The sequence below is a fragment of the Mauremys mutica genome, chromosome 5 (assembly GCF_020497125.1).
Source record: "Mauremys mutica isolate MM-2020 ecotype Southern chromosome 5, ASM2049712v1, whole genome shotgun sequence".
In the NCBI taxonomy this organism is placed as follows: Eukaryota; Metazoa; Chordata; order Testudines; family Geoemydidae; genus Mauremys; species Mauremys mutica.
Window position 1 is genome coordinate 63,233,868 of NC_059076.1, and position 23,841 is coordinate 63,257,708.

The window sequence follows — 23,841 nt, forward strand, 5'->3', positions numbered from 1 at the left end:
CCCCATCTTTGTCTGTTTCTCTCCGTCTTGGCTGTTTCTTTTTGTATTGTTTCCTCTGCATCTTCTTTCCTCTAGGTTTCACTCCCTACTCCCATCCACTAAAATTATCACATGTGAAACAGTTAATGTTAACGTTTTAAGAGCCCTAATTTGGCATTAGTGTTTACACCATCAGTTGGTTACACTAGGTTCACATCTTCACAACCATGACAGCTAGAAATTTACTTTGGTAAATGAAAGCTCAGGTTATGCAGAATATGAAAATGCTGTATGGAAAACACAAATACATCAATGAGTCTTATGTGTGGGAGCCTTACATTAAAAGAATAATCATTGCAATCTGACATTGACATCTTTTGCTATTGATAAATTGGTCCTTGCCTTTTGTCATACCTAAACTTGATTGCAATTCTCTTTGGCAATAACTTCCATCTTAATCATGCCTCCTTAACATCTGTAGCTAATCTGTATTATTCCTTTTTTTCACCATCCATTATGATAGTACATTCTGCTGTCTCAGTCACTTATAACATATTAAAATAAATATCAGATCATGGTGTTCCAGGATATAACAACCACCCTTGTTCATTAATTAATACCATTTACCCTCTCTGAATTTAGTTAACTACTCCAATTTTGCTGTATAATTCATGGCGTTAGTTGTCTTTAAGTGAGACACTGAATTTAGACTAATCCTAAATGGTTACAAAATGATCTGAAGATTTTTGGCAGTGTTCTTTGAAGTGGTAATAAGGGTAATTTTTTTGTGTTTAGCCAAGATCTGTAACTGTCTTCACAATAGAATTGGTATCAAGAATAGGTGCTATCCATCCTGTTGGGACAGATTCTACTGAAGTCAATGGGGTTTCATGGGAGAAACTTGAACAGTTGCTTGTAAAGGTCTAAAACAAAGGGATAGTTGTGGCTATGACTCTCTCTCTGAGCTTAATTTGTTGCCTAGACTATTGTAATCACTATGTCTATTTAAATATACACACATTCAAACAGCAGTGATGAAATTGCATACAACATGGTCTATCATATCTGTGTTTTCCTAGTAAGTATATGTGTTTTTTTTCCCCAGTGTTAATGAGTATTTGGGTAAATGACATGATTTAATTATAAACCACAATATTATTTTTTTTTTTTGTTCTTTGTTGTAGGAGGAATTTGGATACAATGCAGATACTCAGAAACTTCTAGCTAAAAATGGAGAGACCCTTCTTGGTGCTATTAACTTTTTTATTGCCAGTGTGAACACACTGGTGAATAAAACAATTGAAGATACTTTAATGACTGTGAAACAGTATGAAAGTGCCAGGTAGATATTTTGTCAGTTATTTTCATTTAACATAGTCTTCAGGTTTACTCCCTGTGTTTGGACTGGTAAACAGTGTTGAAAAGTTTGTAAATATAACACAACTTTCATATTTTAAATCCTGAGTACATTCTCTCTTTACACTTATATAATACTTCAAAATGATGTTTGAAATTTAAACTTGCAGAACATTTTCTGTTAAACTCAGATCTTTCAGAAATGACTCTATTTAGGCCAGGTCTATACTAGAAGCCTACAGCGACACAGCTGTACTGACACAGCTGTGCCATTGTAAGATTGCTCATGTAGCCGTGCTATGCCAACAGGAAAGAGCTCTCCCATTGACATAGCTACCGCCACTTGTTTAGGTGGTGGTTATGTCAGTGAGAGAGCATCACACAAGCACTTATGTGGGCAAAACTTATGTCACATGGGGGGGGTGTTTTTTCACATCCGTGAGCAACATAAGTTTTGCTGACATAAGGGGTAGTATAGACATGGCCTTAATGTTTCCTATAGGGTAAAGATTTTGGTTTTTTCCCCCTCCCCGCCCCGGTAGAATAATAGTGGAAATTCTGGGAGGTTACATATAGTCGTATATGAAGTAATGTTTCTGAATGAGAAATAAAATGTTCTTCCAGTTCCCTTTAGTGCATTCTTTAGATAACTGATTATCCAACTTGGAGACACTTACCCACAGTAAAGGTATAGTTGGTGGCAACAAAGCCAGATTTCTCAGTCTGCTTCCTGTTAGTATATATTAACCTTGAATAGTGGTCCATTCAGTCACTGACCAATCTTTGGAGTCTGCTGACTAGGTGCCAGCTGAACTGATGGGGCTTTATAGTATGGATACCTATCTGCTATGAACTGGACTGAGACCAGTAATTCAGTGCCTAGTTAATATGGTGTCATGTACAAGCTAAATTAATTTCATGTAAGATCTGTCAAACAGATCAGGTAGTAACTTTAGCTCTCGTCTGAATTGGGCTGGATTCAAACTGATAATCTGGACGTGACAAGCTTCTAACCTCTCGACTGAATACCTAAACCATTTGGTCCCCTGTCTTTAATCTGTTAACAGTTTACTTTGAATGGAATGCTAAATAAATGACTTCAGAAGATTATACCAGTTATTTTCTTGTGCTCTCCATGCATGGGATGATGTAGTGCAGTTCACAAAAGACTAGCATTAGTGTACTAATGTTCAGTGGTTAGTGTTCATATACTAGAGCAGTGATGCTGAGACCTCAGTGATTCTGGACCCAACATTACCCAAAAGAGTATATACATATATGTATGTCTGACCAAGTATTATTTTTATCAACTACAGTTGGTTAGTAACATACTAAAACCATCCTGACTGGTTGTTAATTAAATCAGTGTTTTAATATCGTGCTGCAGAGAGCCACAGGAAACACATTAAAGAGCCAATTGTGGCTCGTAAGCCTTAGTCTGAGTAACACTGTACTAGAGTTTAACCTTTCTTGGGGGCCTGAGCTTCCTTCTGTCGGAATTTTGCCATTGATTTCAATGGGAGAAGGAGTAAGTCCCGAATACTATATATACATTCATATGGGGAAAACAATTTTGAGTCCACTTGTGTGAAGTTTTTAATTACATATGCCAAACATTCTTTCTAGCAGGAGAATAAAATAATGTGTTGTGATTTTTTTTCCAGACAATCTTAATATGAATCAATAGCTCTTCCTATTGCAAAACTTGAATTGTAGAAGTTTTATATCTTCATCTTATTTTTAGTTAGTCAGGTAGTCATGCCAAATTATAAATCAGTGATCTCATCAAGTGCTATATGCATTCATGTGCAGACAAGGGTGAAGAAATGATTCCTGCTACTTAGTTTTATTAAATCTCTTGGACTCTGTTCTACCATGTTCTCCTCTGCCTCCCCCATCCTCTTTCATTGCTCCATTGTGAGCAGTGCTAGTCATTCACCATGGAGAGTGGTGCAAAAAAATTCACAGCTCTCCAGAAAGATTCCTCTAAAGACATCTGCTTTTATTATCTATAGAGCCTAAGAGCCCCTGTTACGGACTAGGACCCCATTGTACTAGGTGCTGTACAAACACACAACAAAAAGACTATCCCTGCCCTAAGGACCTTACAATCCAAGTATAAGTCGAGACAACAGATGGATACACACAAAGATGGGGAGTACAAGGAAACAATAAGACAGTATCCGTCAGCATGATAGACAGTGGTTTCTGCATAGCAGCATCCTAGCTTTTACTTTTTTTTTTTTTTAAATAGGCCTTGTGGTAAAGGAGAGTTTGAAGGAGGATAGCTTTGCAGATGTTTATGGGGAGCTTCTCCCAAGTGTAAGGGAAGCATGGAAGAAAACACAAACATGCTTATTTGAAAATGTAACAAGTGGGCAATGGGAATGGCCTGATCAGAGGCAGGATTGACCTTTCAGTACTGAATGAGATAAGTAATAGGTCATGAAGGGCGTTGAAAGTAAAGACAAGCAGCTTGTGCTTAATACTGTATGATAGAGAAGAGAGAACCAGTGAAGGGATGCGAAGAGAGGATCCACAATCCAAATTAGAGACTTCTTGTTACTCATTAAAAAATTTTGACTATTTTCTTTGACTGATTTTTTTTCTCTCCCACCGCCCAAAAATAAACCTTCTGCAGTTGGAGTGCCATCAGAGGCGTACATCTCCTCTCTGGTGTCCACAACATACATTAGTCCCTTTCATCCATACAAAATGCATAAGAACAGCTACTAAAATGATTTTACTCACCAATCATTCTGACAAAATCATCCTTTCCTCTTGAAATCCCTCCACTGGTACTTGTTTCTATGCAATAAGTTTTAAAACTTCTTGTTGCCTTGAAGCCTCTGCATAACTCTGCCCCACCCTACTTATCTGGGCTTTCTTATCTCACTGTTTCCTGCCCTATCCACTCTGCCAGTGATACCACCTCCACGTCCATTCTTCCTACAAACATCTCCAAGCTGGTCCATTATACCTTGAAGGATTTAAATGAGAACAAGTTCCCTTTTAACATGACACCTTCAAAGATGAGTCAGATTTATCTCTAGGCTTCTCCTTGTTGTGCATTGGCATTTTAATAACTATCCAATCTTATTTCCTCCCAGCAGACCTGTTTTATTACTTGCTTTGTTGTTTCATGTCTGAAACTAAGTTGTAAGCTCTTTGGAATAGGCACCATATCATCTTTTTTCACTGTGAAAATATAAACTTTCCTCTTGGGGCAATTTTGCCACCACCAAACTGAAAAGCCAGGTTTGTTGGTGGCAAAATTCTTCCTGGTTCCAGTTCACAGTACTTGATAGTACTTAATTCCGTTTTCTCAAGCAAAATGGAAGTAGGTGACTCTTGGTTTCAGAGTGGTTTAAACTAAACCACACAAAGTCACTCTTAGTGTGGAATAAGTGTGTGTCCACACAGCGACGAAGTGGGTATTCACCCATGAAAGCTCATGCTTCAATACATCTGTTAGTCTATAAGGTACCACAGGAGTCTTTGCTGCTTTTACAGATCCAGACTAACATGGCTACCCCTCTGATACTCCACACAGCGAGTTATTGTGGAATAGCTAATACACTGTAAATTCACACCCTGGCTTATTTCACAATGTCTTCCCTGTCTAAATAAGTCCTTCAAGTCTACTCCATTCTTCAGCGCCATCCAACTGTAGAAAAGCGTTTCTTACTAAAATAAAACATCATGCACACCTTGCTAATTGGAGTCCAGGGAGTTCAGTAGGCTGGTGAATGTGACAATGGGAATTGGGAGACCAGAGTTCAGTTTTCAGATCTGGCATTATCATGCTGTGAAACTGGGAATGATTCATTTAACTTTAATGTACCTCAGTTTCTCCAGCTCTCAACTGGGAATGAGTCTTACCTTTTGAGACTGATGGCTGAAAAGTGCATTGCTTATTGGGAGTACTCTTTCCTACTGCCTTTTACTACAAAAATGTGGAAATAACTTGGACAAATATTTTAGGATCATGAAAACAAGGATAGGCTTGCTGGCTACTCTGATTACATTAATTTGCATAAAACACATGGCAGACTTGTAATTGATTTATCTTATAATTGGTATGATCTAATCTAGGAAGACATGTCAAAGGTGTTTTGTAATTTGAGAGTTTAGGTTTCTCTTAGATCAGGTTTATAAAGAATGGTTTAGTATATTAAAGGCACTCTTTCTAGCTGAGTGTTAGAATAAATCGTATTTGAGGGCTGGATGGCTCATGGGATTGGTATCAGGACACAGCCTCTTATCTATAAGTACAACTTAAAATCCATCTTGTGCTGGTTGTGGGTAAGGGTAAAATGAACTGATTATTTCAGTCCATTCCCTGGAACCCTCCTCTCAAAAGAATCTACATTGGCACTAATTTGAAGTTGCAGAGAGAGATCAAAAATTTTATGAACAGACGGATTGAATTACCCTTTCATGTCTAGTAGTCCTTCTGTGTATGTCTTCACTGCAGATTGTAATGCAGGCTTTTACAAAGGTGTTGCCTGTAACCTCCCTCCCATCCAGACACACAACCCTTTCCCAGAATTTGGTGCTTTCACATAGGCTAGCTGGCTTGTCTGGGGCTGTAGGCTAAAACCCAGATGCTGTTTTCACTTGAGTTGGTAACCTGCCCTTTTTGCAACGAGGATGCAGACTAAATCACTCCAGTGCCTTCCCACAATTATCCCTTTGTGCCCAAAAGGACAAACTTTTTTCTGATTCCCTTTTCATACAGCAGTTCAGCTTACTATAGTACAAAGAACCATAGGATATGCCCCTGAAACCCCATCAACACTTATGGATGAGTGTGGCATCAATGAGGACACTGGGTTGTGGCTTTACGATGTGGCTGCTCATACCTGTTCTAGGCTAACTTGAATGCACAGGTGCAGGTGCTGATCACCTGAATTAACTCTGCAGTGAAGACATATTCTTATAACGTGGTTGAGTTGTCGGCATGTTCCCTCATCAGTACGACTTATGTTGCATCAAAGCATGTGTATAAACAAAGCATTGTCATTCTAGTACCTTTCATGAGCATTACATGCAGTTGTATATTTGGTCCAGCTTTCTTTCTAATCTCCTGGTTTTGGTGTGCAAGTTTTGAGACATTGTGGCTCATTTTAACTTTTTTTTTTCCCCTCCTAGAATTGAATATGATGCCTATCGCACAGATCTAGAAGAACTTAATCTTGGTCCCCGTGATGCAAACACGCTGCCAAAGATTGAACAGTCACAGCAGCTATTCCAAGTGCATAAAGAGAAATATGACAAAATGCGCAATGATGTATCTATCAAATTGAAATTTTTGGAGGAAAACAAGGTAAGCTACAACATCACCTCCTACACTTTGTAGTGGAGTTGCTTTCTGCTAGAGTGTGTCTCCTGAGATCAATATCTGATATAGCAGCACATTTTCTTGAAATAGAGTTGGCTTCAAAATGTAAAACAAGAAAGAGAAGTAAACTAGATTGGTTTCTGGATTCTTATTGTACTATTGGAACATGCCTTCATGGAGTTAGAGACCTCAAGTCCCTCACTCTAAATTATTGAGGTAAAAGCATATAATAAAGATTACTTGAATATATTAAAGTATTTCTACTGCACTTTTTCACACTTATGTAATAGTGATCAATACAGTGATTTACTAATTGATCTATGATTAGATTGTGGGCTCAAAATGCAGAGCATTATTACAATGTTTGGTAATGCCTGCGGGAGGGATATGTGTAAGGGTATGTCTACACTACGGGATTATTCCGATTTTACAGAAACCGGTTTTTAAAACAGATTGTATAAAGTCGAGTGCATGTGGCCACACTAAGCACATTAATTCGGTGGTGTGCGTCCATGTACCGAGGCTAGCGTCGATTTCCGGAGCGTTGCACTGTGGGTAGCTATCCCATAGTTCCCGCAGTCTCCCCCGCCCATTGGAATTCTGGGTTGAGATCACAATGCATGATGGAGCAAAAACAGTGTCGCGGGTGATTCTGGGTAAATGTAGTCACTCACGCCTTCCTCCGTGAAAGCAACGACAGACAATCATTTTGCGCCCCTTTTTCTCTGGATTGCCCTGGCAGATGCCATAGCATGGTAACCATGGAGCCCGTTTAGCCTTTTTTCCACTGTCACCGTATGTGTACTGGATGCTGCTGACAGACGCAGTACTGCAGTGCTACACAGCAGCATTCATTTGCCTTTGCAAGGTAGCAGAGACGGTTACCAGATGACGGTTACCAGTCATATTGTACCTTCTGCTGCTGTCATGGGTGCTCCTGGCTGGCCTCGCTGAGGTCGGCCGGGGGCACATGGACAAAAATGGGAATGACTTCCTAGGTCATTCCCTTCTTTATGTTTTGTCTAAAAATGGTCAGTCCTGCCTAGAATATGGGGCAAGTCTACTGGAGAACCAGAGGGCATAGCCGCTCCGGGTCAGAGCCCCAGATATCGCGCAGAAATGATGAGCTGCATGCCATTCTAGTGGGTGCCCCTGCAACAACCCCACCCATTGCTTCCCTCCTCCCACACCCCTCCTGGGCTACTGTGGCAGTTATCCCCCCATTTGTGTGATGAAGTAATAAAGAATGCAGGAATAAGAAACACTGACTTTTTAGTGAGATAAAATGAGGGGGAGGCAGCCTCCAGCTGCTATGATATTCCAGGCAGGACATCTCCATTACTCATTAAAGGGTAGGGGGGAGAGGAGCTCAGCCTCCAGCTGCTATGATGAGGACGGTTACCAGTCCTATTGCACCATCTGCTACGCCTTAATGACTGGGAGTCATTCCCATTTTTGCCCAGGCGCCCCCGGCCGACCTCACCGAGGCCAGCCAGGAGCACTCACAGGATGATGACGAGGATGGCTATCAGTCATATTGTACCATACCATCTTCCACCGGGGAGGGGAGGGGAGGGGAGAGGATGCTGCTGTTTAGCACTGCAGCACCCTGTCTACCAGCAGCATCCAGTAGACATACGGTGACATTGAAAAGAGGCGAGAAACAATTTTTTTCCCTTTTCTTTGAGGAGGGGGGGGTGTGGTAAATTGACGACATATTCCCTGAACCACTGGCGACAATGTTTTTGACCCTTCAGGCATTGGGAGCTCAGCCAAGAATGCAAATGCTTTTCGGAGACTACAGGAACTGTGGGATAGCTTGAATCCTCAGTCCCCACTTCCTCCATGAGCGTCCATTTGATTCTTTGGCTTTCCATTACGCTTGTCACACAGCACTGTGTTGAGTCCCTATGTGTCTATCATAGCCTGGAAATTTTTTTCAAATGCTTTGGCATTTCGTCTTCTGGAACGGAGCTCTGATAGAACAGATTTGTCTCCCCATACAGTGATCAGATCCAGTATCTCCCATACGGTCCATGCTGGAGCTCTTTTTGGATTTGGGAGTCCATGGCCACCCGTGCTGATCAGCGCTCCACGCTGGGCAAACAGGAAATGAAATTCAAAAGTTCGCGGGGCTTTTCCTGTCTACCTGGCCAGGGCATCCGAGTTCAGATTGCTTTCCAGAGTGGTCACAATGGTGCACTGTGGGATACTGCCCGGAGGCCAATACCGTCGAATTGCGGCCACACTAACCCTAATCCGACATGGCAATACCGATTTCAGCGCTACTCCCCTCGTCGGGGAGGAGTACAGAAATCAGTTTTAAGAGCCCTTTATATCAATATAAAGGGCTTCGTTGTGTGGATGGGTGCAGGGTTAAATCGGTTTAACACTGCTAAATTCGGTATAAACGTGTAGTGTAGACCAGGCCTTAAAGGCAGTGAGTAAGGTGTCGGAGAAAAACAGAGTTCTCACACTCAGGTTGGGTGCAGCAAGTTAGATACTTCATTTTCTCTAGTAATTGCGTGGAGGGGGGAGAGAGAAGAACAGGTCTCTCACTAGGTAAACAATTACAGCAAGCATTTATACCTTTTGTTACATACAATAATGGGCGACAGTTACATTTTGTTTATACATAAGTCCTCCTGATAGCTTATTTTCCTCAGCAATTTAGACTATAGTCTACATTCCATACTTATCTAACACAGGGTCACAACTTCTCATACAGTTCTTTCCCACTCGCCTCACACAAATCTCGTGTTATTAAGGTTACAGCTAGCCTGACTCTTGCTCACACAAGAGGACTGTTTGAATATGAAATCCCCTTCAAATCCCTGTCAGTTCTTTCTCTACTTCCACAAAGGGCAGTAAAGAGACCATTTCAAAACTAATCTTTCTCCTAATTAAGAATTAATAATTATGGTGCCAAGATGTATGTATTTAATCAATGTTAGATGAGGATTAGACTGAGGAACTGTAACAATTGTTCTACATGCCAACCCTTCAACTTAGGGTATGTTTACACTACGAAATTGGGTTGAATTTATAGAAGTCATTTTTTTAGAAATCGATTTTATACAGTCGATTGTGTGTGTCCCTACTTAAGACCGTTAAGTTGGCGGAGTGTGTCCACAGTACTGAGGCTAGCGTTGACTTTTGAAGCATCGCACTGTGGGTAGCTATCCCAGAGTCTCCGCCCCCCATTGGAATTCTGGGTTGAGCTCCCAATACCTGATAGGGCAAAAACATTGTCACGGGTGGTTCTGGGTAAATGTTGTCAGCCCTCACCACACCCCCCGTGAACGCAACAGCAAAAAATCATCTCATCTTTTTTTCTTGGGTTACCCATGCAGATGACATACCACGGCAAGCATGGAGCCCGCTCAGCTCACTGTCATCATACGTCTCCTGGGTGCTGCCAGACGTGGTACTGCATTGCTATGCAGCAGCAGCTGGTGCATTATGACTGGTAGCCATAGTCATCGTCTCCTGGGTGCTCTTTTAGCCGACCTTGGTGAGGTTGGTTGGGGGCGCCTGGGTAGATGTGTACTCCTGCCCAGCCTCAGTGAGGTCGGTTGGGGCGCCTGGACATAAATGGGGGATGACGAATGCCAGCAGTCGTACTGCACCATCTTCTGGCAAGCAGCCAGGAGACGACAACGGCTAGCAGTCATACTGCACCGTCTGCTGCCAGCCTAAGCTGTATAAGAGAGATGGAATGGATCAAAACAATAAAGAGACCAGATTTGTTTTGTATTCATTTGTGAATAGTGAGGGGAGGGATAGCTCAGTGGTACACCGGGACCATACGCTGCCATGCTCTATGTAATGATTCCAGACTACATGCTACTGGTCTGGCATGGTAAAGTGTCCTACCATGGAGGATGGAATAAGGCTGCCCTCCCCAGAAACCTTTTGCAAAGGCTTTAGGAGTACATCCAGGAGAGCTTCATTGAGATGTCCCTGGAGGATTTCCGCTCCATCCCCAGACACGGTAACAGACTTTTCCAGTAGCTGTACTGGCCTCGAATGCATCCCAAGTCTTCAGGGCAAATTAATCATTAAACATGCTTGCTTTTAAACCATGTATAATATTTACAAAGGTACACTCACCAGAGGTCCCTTCTCCGCCTTCAAGGTCCGTGAGCCTGCCTTGGATGGGTTGGGAGGGTACTGAGTCCAGGGTGATACATTTCCTAGCTGTCAAGGAACATGGTTTATCCGCTTGCTTGCTGTGCGCTATCTTCGAGCATGGATTCGTCTCCCCAAACAGCGATCAGATCCAGTACCTCCTGTTCGGTCCTTGCTGGAGCTCTTTTGCAATTCTGGGACTGCATGGTCACCTGTGCTGATGAGCTCTGCATGGTCGCCTGTGCTGATCAGCTCACCATGCTGGCCAAACAGGAAATGAAATTCAAAAGTTTGCGGGCCTTTTCCTGTCTACCTGGGCCAGTGCATCGGAGTTGAGTGCTGTCCAGAGCGGTCACAATGGAGCACTCTGGGATAGCTCCCGGAGATCAATACTGTTGAATTGTGTCCACACTACCCCAAATTTGACCCAGCAGGGTCGATTTCAGCACTAATCCCCTTTTCGGGAAGGAGTACCCTTAAAAATCGATTTTAACAGCCCCTTTAAGTCGACAAAAATGGCTTAGTTGTGTGGACAGGTGCAGGGTTAAATAGATCTAATGCTGCTAAATTTGACCTAAACTCGTAGTGTAGACCAGGGCTCAGAAGCAAAACTATGCTATCCCTCAACCTGGATCTAGGCAAGGGTCTGGTTCTTGGAACAGTTTCCCTTTCTCGTAGATTCTAGACAGGATTGCTTCTGCCAGTCCCTTTCCCTCACATACTCACTCTCTCTCTCTGGTCCTGCAAGAGAGTTTTTTTTTTCAGACATGCAAGAGTCACTGTTATTTCCCCACCCCACCCCTGTTCCTGTGAAATAGAAAAATAAAGGCTTCTCATGCAAACATCTTACTACAGTTCTTGTTTCTAACCGACACTACTGATCTCTGCATGTATGGGTTTGGAAGTTAATGACAATGTCAGGATTAGGATAAAATGAAGATAGGAAAAATCCATTTTGTCAAAGTTATTTTCTCTTAGATAGGTATAAAAATAGTACAGTCTTATTAATACGTGCTTGGAATGGTTAGAGTCCTTTCCTATGACTGCAGTTACTGCAAATGCCCACAGGGAAGGGAGAGTTAGCAACCTCTATCTCTAACAATGGATGAATATTTTCAGTAGCACACCAGCTCATATTGCAAAACCTTGACATTGGTAACATAACCTGTTACTCTGGTGCAGGCTGTTTTTCTTAAACACACCAAAAAACCCAAACCAACCCCAAAATCCTTGCAGGTCTCTGACTTTTCAAGAGAAAGTGTTTTGGGCCAGATGTTCAGCTGGTGTAAAACAGCTTAGCTCCACTGAAGTCAATATAAGGCCTTGTCTACACTACAAAATTAAGTCGACCTAAATTAGGTTAACGTACAGCCACCGCAGTTACTATGGTGGTTCCTGTCCACACTGTGCCCACTGTGTTGGTTGTGCACGTCCTCGCCAAGAGCGCTTCCACTGACTTAAACTGTGTGGGGCACAGACAGCTGGAGCTCCTCCTGCCTTCGGGCCAACAGGCAATGTAAGTAATGCAATGTCTATGCAGACACTATCACCCTAACTACATCGACCTAAATGCTATGCCTCTCATGGAGGTGGAGTTATTAGGCCAATGTAGTGGGCAACTTACATCTGCGGGAGCTGCCTTATGTCAACCTACCTCTGTAGTGTAGCCCAAACCTAAATTAGACAATACAGTTAGATTAAGCCCTCAACACAATGGGGAAAAAGTAGTAGAGAACAATAAACTAGTGGGGAGACGAAAAAGGAGAGAGTCTCAGCACATACACTTACAAAAAACACCACTTCCCTCTGGTTTCCAGCTCTACATCCACCGATTCAGCTCTTCTGAGCAATAACATACTTTACTAAACCGGCATCAGTATTAGGACCAGAGGTTCAGATTCCTTCAAAAACATCCATACCTATATAGCTCTGCCATCTGCAAATAAACAGCACACCAAACCCTTAATGGGCCAGATCATCAACTGTTGAAAATCAGTGTTATCAGAGTTTTTCCTGTTAACACCATGTGAGGCACCTAGCCCATTAAGTGTCTGATGCATAGTTCTTCCATTTGCAAGTAATGTTATAATTTATATTCTTGAAGCAAACTGAACCTCAGATCCCAACGGTAATGCAGATACTAAACTGTTAATTCTCAGACAAGCTGAACTTTCAGTGTATGCTGATCTGGAAACTGGAGATAAATGTTTTTCTGCAAACTGGTGTACTGAGAATTTTCTTTCATTGCTTCCTGTTACGTCTATGATTAAGGACTTAATGTAATTGATATAGTTTGGCTTTTTTTTCTCGTTGAAATGATTTAACTTTTATAGGGGAGCTATTGATGTATGACTTTTAAAACAGCTGAAGGTAGCACTTGCAGAAATTTTTCCTTTGCCCTTTTGCATTTTTATACCCATATCAAATTGCAGATTTCATGGTTGTGTAAATACAAATTGCATAAACACGTCACACACATGCAGTTTAACAAACACAGCCAATCTAGTGTGGAGATGGAATAATCTTGAGATTTAATTGAGCCACAAGAGTCCATTTACTGCCACCTTGTTGTTTTTTTTAATGAAACTGAATGTTGCAGATACCCCTGATGAATTCTTTCTTCCTTCAGGAGTCTTTATTAACAGCAGAATTATATTGATAGTTGCAGCCTGCAGTCCCCGAATCTGTCCCTGCCAGCCTCTGGTTTCCACTGCTGCTACTACAAGGGACAAATAACTCAACAGGGCTGAGAACTGTGGCGGAAACTGCAAACAACCTTTGGATTGGCAATAGGGAAGTAGAGAATTGCCTTGTAGTTAACCCTGTACTGGAGCCGGGAGACTTGCAATCTCTTAAGGAAGCCCTATCCTACAGTAAAAAGGTTGAAGTCATTTCTGGGCTTGTGTGGGTTGGGTAGGAATTTGAGGTTGGGGGAAGGAGAATCCTTGACTAAATTCAACCTCTATACAGGGAATACATCCTTACCTTCTAGACACAAGATCTAGTATCAGAATTTCTGAGCTCCAGTGCTTTCTACACAGTAGATATTTTGTTCTTATGATAGTTCAAGTTGTATGTTTTTTCTTATGAGCATAGTACACAGTTCTTGACTTCTGTACTGCTGCCATAAAAATAAACATTTATACATAAATACCTATTTAAACACTAACACAGCAACACTGTATTTTAAATTTAATTGAGGTAATTTCTAAAAAATTAAGTAGAGTTTTAGAAATGTGTGCTAATAAGGTTTTTTGAAAATTAGTGAAATCTTCCTGTATACTTTCAACAAATATAAGTGGAATTTGCACATAGATTTAAGGACTAATGGTTTGGCTGGAAATGGACAATTTCCTACATAAATTGTAAAATCTGGCAATCGGTCTTGATTTATCTTGAGCTTTGAGAGAGGTTTGGCTAAAGGCTTTTTCTGTTTAAAAAGGGATTTTAAAAAACTGTTCTTGTGTGCTTAGCAGTCTTAGCACTGTTTCTCAACTACATGGCATTGGAAGCTTTAAAATATTTACTGTAGGACTTTTATAGCTACCATTTGAAAATAGAGGCCTCTAGGGTATCTTAATCAAAACAGCCATAATGAGGGGTCTTTTTAAATACATCTTTAGGCCCACCTCCTAACATCATCTTTGTGTTCTAAATCAACTATCTCTATATGGGGTCGTTGAAAAGAAGCCAAAACAGGATTATGGTTACTTACTGTGATAGGAACCCATTTTTCCAGCCTGTAGCTTTGTCTGTATATAATTCCTAGTTTCCCTTGTTTTTATGTAACGACTCTTCTTTCTTGTTGTGCTTACTGGGATTTAATGGAAGATTCCTAAATCACAGAGCATATAGGAATCATACTCCTTCCAATGAATCCTTCTTAAATCACCACTCTCTTTTCATGTCAGGCTGTGCTGATGGGATTTTATCAGGAAAAACAAAGGAGCTCCTGCTGCAACTAGTACTTGTCCTGTATGTGATACTGGAAAATGTAATGTTATCAGTATTTCACTGGAATAGAACTTGAGGCTAAAATAGTACTTTGAGCTCTTCCCAGAATAAATTTGGTAGCCCTCAGAACAAAGTTTGAAGAAAGGTTCTTGAAATCCAGAGGGATTACTGCACTCTATTTAATCAAAAGGAAATTGAATTAATCTGTCTTTTAGGTTTTTTCCCATTGTAGTTATGAAAGCTGAGACATCATTTAAACCTGTCTTACCAAAGGAACATTTGTGTCTCACCAGCACTCTAACAGATTTTACAACTAGTCAAATTATGACTCAATCTGTATCTGAAGGAGTGAAATACCGTACATGTAAAACAAGTCCCAGAGTAAGGCTGTAAGAGAATCTTTGCTACCCCATTGCTTCACTTGTTAGCTCAGTATACCATATAGGAGACTAGGTTTAAGAACAACTGCAGAACTTTCAACTCCTAAGCTGATGGAACAGTCTCCATAATACTATTATCCAGTAGTTACAAAGATGTTGTTACATTATGCTTTGGTAAGCCCCTTATTAATTGGAGTTTGCCATTTCCTGTCTTCTCTTTATACCACAAGAGAAGTGCCACTGTTTTAATTGAAGAAGAGAAGATTGAAATAAAGGGAGATAATTGAAAAAGCAATAGTCCATACTGGCCTGCTTGGCATGCATCTTTGGTTTGGAAAGCCGTCTTTCATATGCCAGAATTACTGCATATGAAGAAAATCCTAAACATACTGTATGAACAATGTTATCAAATGCAGTAGGAACACTGAGCTGTATTAGTACATCTGTATCTCTAGAATGGACATCAGTCAATAAATTTCTGACAATATATGTGGTCTTGGTGCTGAAATAAATTATACATGAGAACTTTTTAATTCTAGAGCTTTTTTCTCCTTTAAGAGCCTTAGCTATGCAAAATGCTGAAGAGTGGTAAAATCTTAAGAACTCAAAGCAGTCTGAAGGAAGCAGTCTTATGGATAAAAATGTGTTCTCACCTATTATAGACGCCCTTATAGGTAGGGCAATCAAACAACCAAATGGTGTCTGGGGGCTGTCCCTTATGTGTCTGTATAGTGCCTTGAACAGTGTGGTCATGATATCAGTAGTGCTTCTAGGCAGTAGTATAATGAAAATAATCATGCAGTATTGTTGCACCATGCAATAGCCATATGATTATAATAAACAATTCTAGTATTTGTAGTTCCAGATTAGATTGAGTGGATTTTTTTTTTTAATATTTTTTCCTTTCTTCCCCTGCCCCACCCATGCTACCCTCCTCTCCTGTATCACTACTGGGCAGAATTAGAGTTGTTTGGGTGGCCTACCCTTAACATATTTGGATTTCTTTTTAAGTTAAGTTTAAACTTTGAATGATCTAGATTTATAACATTTGGTTTTGGGATAATGATGTTATTGTAATGTATTTTACCCAGAGTTTATACATATGTATTCTCAACTTAATGCCATCTTAATTTAGTTTTTTGTCTTGGAATTTCCTTGTTTAATTGAAAAGTTCATACATGTACACTAAGCTAGAAATTCAAAGAGAATGCTCCCATATGATAGTTCTATTGAGTAGAAGATGCATAGTTTAAGGCTCATACTTTATTTAACCTTTAGAAGCAGAATCACTCGTATGCTCTAGCTGCTTTAGCCACTCCAGAGCAGCACAAATCATCCAGATTATACTGGCCAGTTGAGATGGATTTTATACCTGCTTTGCAGTGACAGACAACTGCAAAGGAGACAGTGCACTCCTGAGTTTTCCTCATCCATCATGTTCCCCAGCACATGCATGCCCAACAGTACATGCACACCAGTTTTGTCCTTCCAGTTGCGTAGAACTAGGCAATGGGTAGCTTTTATTTTAAATAAATATTTAGAATTAATGAGACAGAAAAATAAAATATACCCGGTATTTTCCTTCAGAGAAACTCAAGTTGTCATCTTTCAAAATAGTCACCATCTCCCCATTGTTTCAAATAAGAGTGATGCCAAGCTGCCCTTAAGGAGGATGGTAGTGTCCAGTGCTTTCAAAGGCACTGAGAAATTGTGAGGATCAGGTGAATGAAAGCAGTGGCCATTATTGCTAAGGGCAGCCTGCATCTTCAGTCCCACTGAAAACAATGAGATATGGTGGCATTCTGAAGAACATGATTTGTCAGCCTCTGCTGAAGGAGAAACTTTCAATTATGCAGAAAAGCAGCAAAAAATGACCATTAATCCTATTTTTTCCCCCCAGATATAGCTTATATACAAGACTTCAGTGAGTTTTTATTATCTGGAAGGTGTGAAAAAGAGAAGAGATGGCCCATTATTTAAATCATTAGAAGCAAAAAGACTGACACAATGTGATACATTTCTGAAAGGTCCAATTCTTAATTTAAATTCCTGAATTTATGGATTTATGTGTAGATGATATTTGGAATAAGTGCTGTAGTTTGTGGGGAGGGTGATATGATGCATTTTTGATACATAAAATGCGGCGTGAATTCCTGCTTCACATGTAAAACTCAGCCATAACTTTGGAATCATGACTGTTGCTTCTATAACATCCTAACTTTGATGCCATGAGGCAGTACTTGTGCAGCCCACAATGGGCAGCCAGAGCTTTCCAGAAGGTTCTAGAAGTTCATAACACCTGGGGTAATACATCCTAGGAGAGTGACTTTGTATAGACAGCACTCTCAAAGCACGGTAACTCACTGATAAAGTAGCCTTTCTTTATTCTCTTGTTTAACAAAATGCCCCGACCTTTTTAACACACACAGTCCTTCCCCCCTAGCCCCTCACATAATTCACTGTCATCTGATAGTGCAGATTCAGAAATGGAAGCATGTCCACCTTTGTGATTAGAAACTATCAAGTTCACCCAATTTTGGTCAGTTTGAAGTGGTCAGTGGAGGGGAGCCTGCATTTTAAGACTGTATAGATGTGGCAATTTTTTCACTTGCATCAAGCGTTTCCAATACAGTACACAGGAAAATCAAGAGAACATACTAGGAATTAAAACAGTGTGGCCCTGAAATTAATGTCTGTTACTCTGGATTTATCAAAGTCTAACTTCATAAAATGTATTCGATACCACTATAATTTAGAAATAATCTGTAGTATCTTTATAAAGATACTTAAGTTCAGTAAACATGGTTGCCTATTTTTTAAACAAGGATAATATACAGATTTGTGCCACAGAATGATTTTTGGAATTTCATAACATTTTTTAAAAGATTGAGAGCTATCTTCAACTTACTAATTAATTTAAGTACTTAGATTTATAGCCCAGATGACCCTCTTTCTAATCTCGGTGCCATAAGTTCCTTACAAATTATCTAAACAAACCATGGTACAGAACACTAAATTTAAACAGAAACCCGTCCAGCCCAAATACTCAGCCCAGACAATATCAAACAAGTCTAAGTAAGTGGACAATATTGAAGGAGACTAGATGATGGTCTGAGGGGAATCTCAATGGAGAAGTTAGAGTTGAAGCAGTGTTTAATGAAGACCAGACCAAGTAAGTGAGTGGAAGAGTTGATCCAGCTCAAATGAAATTAAGACAATGAGGCAAGCAGGTCATCACTGAAATCACTGAGTGATGTTAGTGGAGGAATTGTGACACAAGGAAGAAGAAAATGAAGTCAAATCAGGTGAAGGTGATTGGGAAGAAGTAGACCATAGTCAGATGGAGTGTTTAATAGAGGAGTGAGATGAAGAACTGGGGCATTGGAAGTGACAGGATGGGAGACTCACCCCTTTTGGTTTGTCTGATCTCTTGCAAAGACAGATTGGTGCTGCAGACTTTCACTGGGCAATTCTCCCTTTTGGCATACCTTTTTAAAATGCTAGGTTAGAAGTGTGGGTCTGCACAAGATTCCTATGATCCCACATCCACTTCAGACTTTTGCATAGAAGTGTCTACAGTTGCTGATAAGCAAAGGAATGGGCTTAAGGACAAACATTCATTTGTTCCTGAATTTCTTCACTTCTGTGAGGTAAAAGCAAGCTGTCATATTGTGATGAAATTTTCATTTATCTGTTGCATTTTGTCTGGAATCGTGTAGCAAATGATTGAAAACAAGGATCTTGTGTATTTTAAACTTGTATCAATATAACCTTACATAATCCTGGTTCAATTATATGATATAGCAGGGGGAACAATTCTGCATTGGCAGGGAGCTGGGCTGGATTACCTAAGAGCACTCGGATGGAAAAAGACCTATGATTCAATGAAGCAGATTACATCAGAAAAGTGACTTTTTGTTTCCTCAAGGGCACATAAACGAGATAGCAACTCATTTTTAAAGTGCCCATGTATATTATCTCGGAGGGGACAAATGTGAAGTAGATTTGGCCCACCAGCATTTATAAATTGTACACCGATTTGACGTCTTTAATGAATTGTTAGCCTATCTATTCAAGTACTTAGTTTGTCTGATTATCATTATGTTGCTTAGTGGATTGCTTGCTGGCACAGTGACTTAGTCGCATCCTACCTAGTGAGTAGATGGACTACCTAGTGTTTCAAAAGCAGACCCAAGATGTCAGGTCCTGGGCAAAATGCATATATCATGGGGTGAACATTTATTAGGAGAAGAAATAGTTGTAATATATGCTTTAGTGATACTATTTGAGACCAGCAGTGTCCATTCAGAAAGGGCTGCTCACTACGCTGCATGACAAATTAAGGGCCCATCTATACTAATCTGTCAGGTTAGGCTGTAACCCTATTCCCTAGAAATGTTTTGTGAACATATTCCTGTTCGCATTCTATATGTTAAACACCCCTATCCATACACGGGTGGTGTTGGATGTAATATGTATGGGTCATAAGTGACCTAGGGGGAGATTTTCAAAGGCACACATGGCAGTCAAGTGCCTAACTGCTGTGTGCCTTTGAAAATCTCCCCCTTAGTGTCAACTCAGTCACTGAAGAACAGTTGTTCTTAAATTACAAGTGAAGCTGAATTTTTGTCTTTGCCTGTTCCCTATTGTATCAAGTCACAAGTGCTAAACCCATGTCTTCACTATTTATTTTGAGAAAAATTGGCGATTCTCAGGAACTAATAAAGCTTAAAAGGGTTGGCAAGTGAGAATATATATATCATTTATCGCAAAAAGTGTTGCAGTGTGGGTTGAATTTATTATAATACCTAAATGAGAGAGAGTATTTCAGACATCAACAAATATATTTGCCTCCTAATAGAGCATGTAAGTCTCTTACTAATGTTAACAAAGTCTTATGAGCATATCTGTATGCTGCTTTCTGCATGAAAATAAAGTAGAGCTAAATACAAGAACATGTTCAGACATATTTAGAATAAATGGCTGCAGAGTGTAAACACTCTAAAACAAATACTTTCTTACATTACCTTAGTTTTCATTGTGACCGGAAAAATCTTGTAGTGGGGAATTGAATTTCTTTGAATTAATAGACCCTAATGACCCTCAGATTGTATCACAAAAACTTGGATTTTTGCATAAAATGTTAAATATGTATTGAATAACTCTTCTCTGTTAGTTTAGAGTCTGAATTTTAAATTGGTACATCCAATAAATCTCCTGTTATGTCTAAAGCCTCAAGTGTCAATCAAGTGCCTCTTCATCTTTAACTCCTTCTGTCCTTGTCCACAGGTTAAAGTATTGCACAATCAACTTGTTCTGTTCCACAATGCCATTGCTGCATACTTCTCTGGGAATCAGAAGCAGCTTGAACAGACACTTAAACAGTTCCACATCAAATTGAAAACTCCTGGAGTAGATGCTCCATCCTGGCTTGAAGAACAGTGATCAAACTAGAAAAGAGGAGCATTGTTTAACCTAGAATCTGTACATCTGATAAAAAATAAGGGGTTGGGATAGCAGGACTGTTGCAGTGATTCTTGCACAAACAGCTTTAATTTTTCCCTTTTATAATACTGTAATTGAATATGGTTGGAGGGTGGTGTCTTTCTGGTGCCCAAGCATAATTTGTCATTTCAGATTTTGAGTACTCCTTTTGTATGTGAGGGTTGATGGCTATTTCTGTAGTTAAACAAAAATATAGATTTGCACTGATAAGATGTTTGTGGTTTCTGGTCATTGTGGTGGCTAGTCAAAATATTTCCAAAGGGAGGTTTACATGATTTGTACCAACATCTGATATTTTATATATGAATATATTAAACATCTTTAATGAATCATTTTCATGTAATTGTGTTTTAAAAAGGAGAGTAAAAATATTTTTCAGAGTAATAATATTATAAGGCCTTCATGCAGTACCTGCACAGAGGCAACAGCTGTAATAGATGGCTGATTGACTCATGGAATTGCAGCAAATACCTTTTTAAAAGGTAGGTCTTTATCTGTCGATTGTATATTTAAAAACAAAAACTCTAAAGAAGCGAGAATCACTGTCAGTCTGAGGCTTCTAAGCACACATTTTAGCTTTGCACCAAGTGGCTAGCTGGATGAAGCCAACCACTTGCCATACTAATTCCATTTTTAAATGTTACTTTCTGCATGAAACAAATACCATACTAGCCTTAAATCACAGGTATGTGCCTTTTCATGAGAGACTTCTTTCAACCAGTGTATATAATCCACAAGAGAGCCTTTTTTTGTCTCTGTTCCCAACAAGGGAAAAAATACTACATAATGCTATATTTCTTTCTACACTTTAGACTAAGATAAAACTTCAGTTAAGATTGATGGATTGATGTGATGTTTATTTGAGAGAAAAATAGGGCCAGTATGATTAACTGTGGAGCATATTTCAGCAGCAGGGATAATGTGGCTGATATTTGTATGTTTCATTTCTCCATCAGTAGTGTAATCCTTATTTAAATGTAACTATATATGTTAATTTTATCATAGGCATTTTAAATTCAGTATATGTGAGTCCTCATTTGCACATGTTCCATTGCTTTGTATTCTGTTAAGTAAAATGAAGTACTTAAGGACTATTACTTACAACTATGTGGATGGTATGATTTATGTACTATATGTTCAAGTGTCTTTCAGCTGATGTTTCTTAAAAGTTTGTTTTCAGTGCTTAACACAATAATGTAACTATAAATCAAACATATTTACGTCATTCCTCATTAGATTCATAGTCTGACAGAGCCTTCTTTATTTGTGTGTTCTGTCAGAATTTCTCTTGTAATCATTCCTTTTACATTTCCCTAGAATGTACCTCCATTGTGAATTTTTTATTCATATTAAAGGTGTTTGCTGCAATATCTTTTTCCTTGTCGATAACTATAAATAGAATTCTGCTGTAATTCTCTGCAGCAAAAACTCTGAGAACCACCAGGTGAACACGACACTTCAATTTCAGTAAATGAGCACTGGGAGCATGGTAAGTTTTATAACTTAGCACAGGGTAAGTTGACATTATGCGCAAGTTAAAATCCAGTGCAAACAAATCTACTTGTGAATAAATGTCAGTGATTGTATGTTGAAGCCACTTAAAAATGTGAGCTGATTCTATTATTAAGGATGAATGCACATCACTGCTGTTGTCTTGGATTCCTTGTTCATAATTACTGTTTTGCAGGGCTTCAGTCGTGCCAGAATACTCCAGAATGCCATCCCAGCGCTTTAGCATAGGTGCTGACTCTGTGGGTGCTCTGGGGCTGGAGCTCTGCACCTACCGGCAGCCAAGCTTTGGATTTTTGCAAGTGCGTGTGTGACTGTGCAGGTGAAGTGGCTTTTGCAAATAGCCATATGACTGCACAGGAGACTCATTGAGGGCAGAGACACAGCAGAGACATGAAGGTGGTAGACTCCTATGCTGGTACTTGAATGCCACCTGTCAGAGCAGTAAAGGAAAAATAATTCTTCTAAAATACACATCCGAGTATATCTTCCCCACCTGAATTAGATCTTTAAGGATGAAACTTGTGCTGGGTCAGGCTAACCCTGGCCTGGGAGGAAATAACTGGGCAGAAATGGTGAATGTGAACTCAGTTTAAATTCCTGTTCTTTATCTTGCTCCCCAAGGCAAGACCGTAAACTGCTAGTGTTGCTGTTAGACCTGTTTGGATGGTGAATTGCTGGATAAGACATTCCAAATATTATATAAGTATTAATTTTACTTTCTTCCTCTACTCCCTTTACTCATTCTATATACTACTCATGGAATGGGTCAGGAAGCTGATGTATTGTATTCAAAACTAATGTTTCCAGCCCAACCAATTCTAATACTTCTGGTAAGAGTGTGTCCTACAGGTGTATCTTGCTGATTGTTTTCTTAATACTTGCATTTGGCAGTCTATACTCTTATTTATCCAGGTGTTCAGATACTAGAGTTATAGGAACTAATAAGTGCCTATACAGATGCTGTACACCTTTGTGGCCATGTCTACACTACAAAATTGTCGACCTAATTTATGTCAGCATAGTCACCACAGTTATTAAATTGCTTGTGCATGACCTCACCAGGAGCGCTTGTATTAATTGTATTGTCTGTCAATGTGGGGTATTGTGGGACAGCTCCTGAAGGCCAGGAACAGTTGGCATGCGCAATTCAGTGTCTGAGGTGGCACGGCATCAACCTAATTACATTGACCATGACTATGCTGCTTGGGGAGAGGGTGTCACTACATTGGTGTACAGAGGCACTTACGTCCGCAGGAGCCAAATTTAAGCAAAGACTCCTCCACAGCTAGTTCAATGCAAGGCGGCTTAGGTCGATTTAACTGGGTGGTGTTTTTAGCTTGACACAAGTATTCTAAAATCGGAATAGTTTCTTAGGTTGGTTTGAAATTTGGTGTGCCTCATGGTGTGGGGGAGGAGGGGGGAGACAAGGGATAGTGTTAATTATCTATATTAGTGGTAATTTGACTGTAGGGTTTCCAAGTTACAGCCCCCTCAAAGAAACTACTGCCTTGTACTTAAAGTGGAGAGGTGCTAGTGACTGGATGAACGATAGACCTAGGTGAGATTGATGGTTGTGAACTCACTTTTCTATTAACATAACTAATGATATGTTAATCACAGGTCCTCCCCTAGGACAAAAGGAGTTTTGGACTGAAGGTATGTCTACATGGCAATTAAGGC

General features: G+C 40.0%; 1 protein-coding gene across 5 annotated transcripts in view; it reads left to right on the forward strand.

Annotated features, from left to right (window-relative positions):
• Positions 1–22,017, forward strand: part of ARFIP1 (ADP ribosylation factor interacting protein 1) — an 86,666-nt gene extending 64,649 nt beyond the window's left edge. For all 5 annotated transcript variants that reach the window (XM_045017856.1, XM_045017854.1, XM_045017858.1 and 2 more), the window contains 3 exons: positions 1,164–1,321; positions 6,490–6,664; positions 20,434–22,017. In XM_045017856.1, the coding sequence (XP_044873791.1) occupies positions 1,164–1,321; positions 6,490–6,664; positions 20,434–20,589 (489 nt within the window). In that variant the 3' untranslated portion in view covers positions 20,590–22,017. The remainder of the gene's footprint in view (positions 1–1,163; positions 1,322–6,489; positions 6,665–20,433) is intronic.
• Positions 22,018–23,841: the final 1,824 nt, after the last annotated feature.